Here is a 7,020-nt window from a genome sequence, read left to right as displayed (position 1 = left end):
AAGACCACGACACTGCTTCCTCCCAGCACGTCGGCGCACCCGCGGTCCTGTACCACGGTGTCCAGCACCGCCTTTCCCCTGGCAAGTGCTGGCATGAGGTCCACATTGGACCCGTACTGTCCCTCAAACCGCCCGAGCGAAGGGGCGCTGCGAGAGCCCGCCGCGGCCGTGCGCTGCGTGCCGCCGCCACCGCTCCCCGCCCCAGGTCCCGCCGGTGCAGCCGCTGCTGCCTTGGCCTTGTCGATCTTGCGGTGGCGGTTCCACCTCTCCCCGTCCGTGCTCCGATCCTCCGAGTCCAGGTCATCCACATCATCGTCGTCCCCCGGCGGCGGCGGCCGAGGCGGGTTGGAGCCCCCAGCCCCGGCAGCCCCCAACTCGGCCTGCACCCCCACGGTGTAAGGCTCCCCGTTGACGCAGAGCGCGATCGTCCCCTTGATCCGCTCCGGGAAGCGACACTGGAACCTCACGCGGACCGGCTCGGTCTTCCACTTCTTGACGGACAGCTCGTCGACGTCGATCGGCCTCCCCACCATCGTGAGCGCCGCCATGAGGCGCTCCCTCTCCATGAGGTCCCCAGGCAGGCCTGTGAGCTGCACCCAGACCGGAGGCATGGCCTTGCCCGGCCTAGGGAGGACGAAAGCCTCCCTAATGTCCACATCAAGCTTGCTCAGAGGGAGGTAAATCTTGCCCTTTCGCGTGCTCATGCGCAGCGTCTCCCTAGACGGGAAGCGCACGGAGAACTCCTTCTCGGAGGCCTTGGCCACCCTCCAGTCCCATGAGCCATCCAGGAGGTTCTTGAGCTCCTCCGCGAGCTGAAGCGCCGAGAGCGGCGCCACATCAAAGTGAATGACCGCCTCAAACACCTCCTCCTGGCTCGTCCCCTCGAGCGGCTCCACTTCGATATTGTAGAACCCGCCGCCGGTAATGGCATGCCCCATCTGCTGCAGCAGCATCGGTCGCCCACGAGTAGGACAGTTCGCGGAAGCATGCCCTTCCCGGCTGCACAGCACGCATACCGGCGCATTGGGGCACTCCGATTGGAAGTGCCCCTCTCTTCCACAGCAGAAGCACTCACCACCCAACGCCCCCGCGGCGCCGCCGGCCGCTGCCTTGTTCTTCCCCTTGTTCTTCGGGTTGGGAGGAGCCCCCTGGCCCGTCCCCTTCTTGCTTCGGCCGGGCAGCCCTCCGCCCCCGCCACCGCCCGAGCCACCACCGCGACCTCCAGTAGACGCGGGTAGTTGTCCCCTGGCCCGAATCGCCTCCTCCTCCCGGAGACGCTATTGCTCCCATTCCCACCAAGGAGGCGGGGGTCCCCAATCGTCCCGCTCCTGGTCCGACGCGCGCTGCTCCCCGTAGCGCGGCCGAGGGTCCTCGTCGGGGCGGCCGCGCCTGCCGCCCTCTCTCCAGCCGTCGTCCCTGCGCCCCAGGTCCGCCCGGCCGCCGTCGTGTCTGCCCTGCTCCAGCCGCCCACCGACCTGGCGGCCCGCGCCTTGGCGCCGCCCCTCTCCATCGCCGTAGCGCCGCTTGTTCCTGCCGTCCCCACCACTCCCTTCTCCCCCGTACCTCTCCATCAGCGCCTCCGCAAACGAACGCGTGAGAGGCGGCGGCTCAGGGATGCGATGAAGGGTGCGAGCAGAATGGAGAAGCCGCTTTACCTCACTTGCCCGAGCCGGGAACCCTAAAGAGGGTGTGGTGCAACCCCTGGGCATCCACAACCACCTTGGGCCATCCCCTTGGTCCTCCTCCAGGCCCACCAGTCGCACCGGAGCCGCCCAAACTCCCCCAAAGGCGGCCCAAGGAGGAGGAGGGGGTGTACCGCCTCTTCCACCGCGAGGCCCACCACCGGCCCAGTGAGCATCACCGACGGCCCATCCCCGGCCCGCAGTGGGTGCAACCCCTTCTCCCCAGGCGGAAGCACGCTGCCCGAAGCTCGCGGCGGCTCCGGCGATGGCGGCGGCCAGTCGCTCCCTGCGGTGCCACCCCACAACCCGGCAGCCTCCGGCGCTCCTCTCCGGCCCCCGCCGCGCCATCCCCCGTGGCGAGCCCCGTCATCACCCAGTCGAGTGAATCGCGGAGCAGAACTGGCCCGGAACCTCGAAGCCCTTCCGCCCGGAGCGAACGCCGTTCGCCGCCGGTGGCGGAGCGAGCCCCCAAGCTCCTCCGCCCGCTCGATGAAATCGCCCAGGCGCACCACCGCCCGTTGCCGGCGAGGAGACCACTCCTCCGACCCCGCTAGCTCCCTCGCTGCCGAGCCCCCGGCCAGATCTGACCCCTCGTCCTCCGACGAGCAAGCCCCGTCCTCCTCACCGCAGGGGGCCCAGAAGCGCCCCCCCGGCGCTCCCGCCGGCGCCGACGAGCAGCGCGCCGTGCTTCCCGCGCCACCAGCTCCAGACGCCGCCGAGTACGAGCCTCCGCCGGGGGGGAATTCAAAATCGCCTCCTCCGTCGCCCTTCTCTCTCATCCTTTGGTAGTTGCACCGTATTTGACCCGATTCCTCCATCTTATCAGTAGGATCAAGCAGATAGTCAACATCCGGGGTTATAACCACACGCTTACTGATCTCTCCAAGGGTGCAGCAGTGTTTTTCTCTGGTGTTAATCGCTGCAACCTCCTGGACGAACATGCAGTTTGAGCCAGGAGATACCTGCAAAGGTTGTTATTTTTAGCACATGCACGGGAATCTTATGCAAAAACGCATAATGAAACAGTTTCATACTCACATCAAACAGAGCATCTCCGATCTTCATCTTCACTTTACCGCTTTTATATACGAGTATCTTCCCCATGTGACCTGCTGGTAAATCTTTGATCTTAGAGCCAGGCAATGATGATGGCCTTCTTTGATTGCGTGCCACTTTAGAGCTTGCGTTTTGAGGTTCAGCATTCTCCTCGGAGCCCATATCTGTCTCTTCAACTTGTGTCTGCTTTGGTAAAGGAAGAGATGAAGGTAACTGGAAGAAGAGTAACTGCGGTGTGTCGGACCGTTCCTGTCAACACAACAATAAATATAAGAGGGCAGCCATAGCATCCAAGACTCCTAAAAGGTTCAAGCAGCTAAATTACAGATTGCATGCTGATAATATGTCAATTTAAATTTCTGCTAGCAAGTGATTTTGATCTAAAGGCATAGGGCCAGAAATGAGAGTGTTGTAACAATACAACAATATATTACCATTAATCCAAGTTCGTCTGCTGCAGTTAATTCATCATCCTGAGCTCTGCTGGCAGAAGACTCTCCAAATTCCTCTTCATCAAGAATTTCTGCACTAGGAACGTAGGACAGAATTAAGGGATGGTTGAAGGAACAAAATTGCAACATAAACCAGAAGGACCAACAGTATACCAGGATCCCCAGAGTAGGGCCTCCTAAGTGGGAGAGTAATAGGATAATCGCTATGTGTATAGTCCTGTATAAAGATGGAAATTAATCAAAACACATAATGTGAGCAAGGGGGAAAATTTCACATGGTATCTTCACTCACCCATGGATCGACATATTCTTTTGGTTCTTTTGGTGCTGCACCATCAGGAGTACCCATGAAAAAAAGGGTATTAATAAGGAAATGTGTACAAAGTTCTTGATACAAATACAGCAATGCACACAACTAAGTAAAGCGCTCTGTTTTCTATGTTTCATTGTAAAAGAGACACAAGACTGTATTGACAGACAACAAACTGCAAAAGAGTACAATGTGTTGTCTTTACCCAATTTTCACAAACATATATTAAACAACTTAGAAGAATATTTAGCTAAATAAAGAACAACCGAGATAAAAATCTTGAACGATACCTGCTGCATAATGTCGAGTAGGAAACGATCTTGCATAGGAAGAATTCCCTTGTCCAAATGCGACCTCTGTATGGTTTTCTGCAAAGGCAACACATTCATATATCAATAGCAATACATCTGTTTTACTAAAATATGCCAGTTATATTAGAAATAGTTGGTACATTCACCAGCAAGGCCAAATTAGTTGGGCTAAGTTATGACAGATTTATGAATATCTACCCTAAGTCAGTCTTAAGGTATCTTTTACTGCATATGGAAATTTTACAGTGGTGCAATGTCTGCATTTCTGAAGATGAGCATCTTGACCATTTCCTTGTACTGATCAGAGTAGGGTCCGAAACAAACCATATATACATGCAACTGCTACTTGCAATAAATTTTCATGAGAGGCCAACAAAACCACACACTTGTACTTGGCCAGCTCTGAAGCATTGGTGTATTAGTAGAACAATGATTTGTATATTAGACAAGAAAGGGGAGATACATAACCTAGTAATCAGAGATTGTTCAAAGAAGTCCATACTTAAATGGCCAGTTGACAGCCTCCAAGATGACTACTTACGTATATTTAAGTTTGAGAACTTAGAATGAGATTTTTTTACAAGAATAGACTCATGAGACAAACGGGGAACTAAGCCTTGAGCATGCTCAAATAATAGGATTTACAATCACTTAACAGCTATGAATTTAGTATGAGCACAGAACAGATCAATTACCCTTTTTCTCAATCTTCGGTCTTCTTCCAAAGGGATCAGTGCTCTGCAAAATGGAACAAGATATATAGCACATACCAACCAACCATCGAACAATAAGCTTTGCATATACAATGGCCAATAGAATAATATACGCACCTGTGATGTCTTGAGTTTCATCAGCAATTCCTTATCAATGATTTCATCCTTGCTCTCCTCAACAGGCTCCCTGGAGAATCACAGTAACTGTTAGGTCCATGACATGGCACTATACCTGCCTATCAATTGAATCTTCAATAAAAGATAGTTGGGTGTTCTCATGGACCAAATCACATACGTTTTCGGAATGACCTTTGCAGGTTTCTTTGGAGGCTTCCTGGGTGCGAATTTAAGTCCTCCCTTAACATGCAGGAAACAAAATACAGTAACCATCAAACTGAAATAAACCAATATGAGAGACAACCAACGTTAACACTAACCTTGCGAGGACGGGGTGCAAGGGATCCATCTATTTCCTTCTTCACATTACTCTTGTCGTCCATCAGATGAAAACAAGCGCACGACCTGCAAAGGTGAAACAGCAAAGCTGAGATGGCTTATGGGACTAGCATACCATGGCTACTTAATTAGACCTGCGTACAGATCGCACCAAGGATCAGAGGTTCAAAATTTCTTCACAACTCAGAGATTCCACCACAGTTCCGGATTAAAAAAAAACAATGCAGTTGTGCCACTAGTACAACGAAAATACGCGGTTAATTCATCACCCCATTGTTTGGTTATGGTTATATACAATTTGCAACGAAAACATAACTAGCATACTACAACAATCACACTTGTCGATGTATGCACGATTTAACATGCAGGGCTGGGGTCAACAAGACTTGCCCTTGACCTGCTGCTGCTAGCCTGCTAGCAGAGCGTGGCACAGAGGAGGTTGGGGCCGGAGCTGTGCGGTGCGGCTGGAGAGAGGGCCACCGACGAACGGTAAGATAAGCGCATAGAGAGGGTTAAGGGAGGATGCATTTGTGACTGTAGAGATCGAGCGAATAGAGGGATTAGAGGGCGGCGGCGGCGCGTCAATCCGGGAGACTCGGAAGGACGACGGTTGGACAGAGAAAATCGATGTAGAAAAATAGGAGGAGGGGTATTTGCGGCGAGAGGGAGGAGGCGTAAGGAGAGGAGTAGGCCATGGAGCAGCTCACCTTGGCGACGGCGGCACGGGCTGTGATTGCGGGACGGCGGCGGAGCGGGCGAGGCAGAGAAAGGCGGATGGCGCTGGGAGGGAAAGACAGGGGGACAGGGGTGTGGCACACGACCGTGCAAGGGGGGCGCCTGGACATGGCCACATTTTCCTGCGCTTGCTAAATACGGCCCATGAAGCAATCCGTCTTCGGTTAGTTTTGTTGGAATTCGCAAAGGCTGCGACCCCTTCTCCCGAACTTCACCCAGGGAAATTGGAATTTAATATCGGATTCGACTTCTTCATCGTGTACAATATCGGATTGGACCGGAGATGTAATTTTTTTTAATGCTTGTTTATGAAAAAGTAGCGCAATCTGGCTATTTTTCTTCATTTCTACACAATTGAAACATTCAAACATAACTAATTTAGCAATTTTATGTGCTCTTCATCATATAAGACTTAACACACATATGTACAGAGAGCAGTTTATATGAAACTAGCTGAAATGCACTAGCAGTTAATTCATACTACTGTGCTGAACAGAGTTAGAGATCAATATGTGCTGAATAGGTCATTAGCGGAATAGGACTCAATGGTCAATTGCTCAATGGTCAGTGGCTCAGTGCTGCGGCCGGCGGCCGGCGGTCATCGCGGGCGCGGTGCGGCGGCAGTGAGGGCAAACCTGCAGGGTGTAGAGGGCGGGGGCGGACGGGACGCAGGCACGCAGGCACGCAGCTCGGGCGGGCGAGCGCCGGACTCGGCAGAGACAGCGGGCGGGGCGCCGGGGCCGACGAGCAGCGGCGGCGGCGGGGATGGGGTGGCAGACGGTGGGCGGCACCGGGGCCGGGGCGGCGGGTGGCGGCTGCGTGCGGAATCGATGGCGTCGGGGCGTGGTCGAGTGCGAAGAATCGGGCCTTTCTTCATTTTTTCTGTGCGGTATAGGTTTGGGCCGGCAGAATTCTGGGCCTCCTCGATCCACTGGCAGCACCCATGGCCATGGCATCGATGGCATCATCGTCGGCAACAGAGTTGTCAATAACATACTCTCCCGGAAAAAAGTCGAGGTCGCTCGCGAACTCGACGGAGTTGCAGGTGAGGGAGACGGCCATTGTGACCGGCGATGACGACGACGACAATTTCTCGTCCGTGTGGTCTGCATTAAGAAAGCAGCGGTCGGCAAAACACCAGGTGCACTCGGGCGCGGAACAGAGAAGAGTCAGCCTGTCGGGGTTCTGGTTGGCCGGAGGGGCGGACTCCATGCCTGCTTGTTCGGCAGACGCGATCCAGTAAACGAGCACGTCAGCCATCTCCACTTTGGTCACCGTGCCTTCTGCGCGGTCCGGCTTCCACTG

At 54.4% G+C, this 7,020-nt stretch overlaps 1 protein-coding gene across 1 annotated transcript; it reads right to left on the bottom strand.

The window, feature by feature from the left end:
* Positions 1-1,678: 1,678 nt before the first annotated feature.
* On the bottom strand, positions 1,679-5,042 carry LOC124657312. Its single transcript, XM_047195884.1, has 10 exons — positions 4,962-5,042; positions 4,820-4,881; positions 4,642-4,711; positions 4,507-4,549; positions 3,791-3,868; positions 3,483-3,517; positions 3,344-3,407; positions 3,173-3,261; positions 2,721-2,987; positions 1,679-2,644 (listed from the first exon to the last, which is right to left on the bottom strand). The coding sequence occupies exons 1-10, from the start codon at positions 5,022-5,024 to the stop codon at positions 1,679-1,681; spliced, it is 1,737 nt and encodes a 578-aa protein (XP_047051840.1). The 5' UTR covers positions 5,025-5,042.
* Positions 5,043-7,020: the final 1,978 nt, after the last annotated feature.

The sequence above is a fragment of the Lolium rigidum genome, chromosome 5 (genome assembly GCF_022539505.1).
Source record: "Lolium rigidum isolate FL_2022 chromosome 5, APGP_CSIRO_Lrig_0.1, whole genome shotgun sequence".
Taxonomy (NCBI): Eukaryota; Viridiplantae; Streptophyta; class Magnoliopsida; order Poales; family Poaceae; genus Lolium; species Lolium rigidum.
Note: the sequence above shows the minus strand (reverse complement) of the source record. Positions and strands in the feature narration are given on the sequence as shown.

What these genes read in the sequence shown, in the direction of transcription:
- LOC124657312 (XM_047195884.1), bottom strand. Translation starts at nt 5,024, where the DNA reads ATGGACGACAAGAGTAATGTGAAGAAGGAAATAGATGGATCCCTTGCA. An exon ending in TACTCGACATTATGCAGCAG is followed by an intron (nt 3,518 to 3,790) that starts GTATCGTTCAAG and finishes CTGATGGTGCAG; the next exon opens with CACCAAAAGAACCAAAAGAA. An exon ending in GCCCTACTCTGGGGATCCTG is followed by an intron (nt 3,262 to 3,343) that starts GTATACTGTTGG and finishes TTCCTAGTGCAG; the next exon opens with AAATTCTTGATGAAGAGGAA.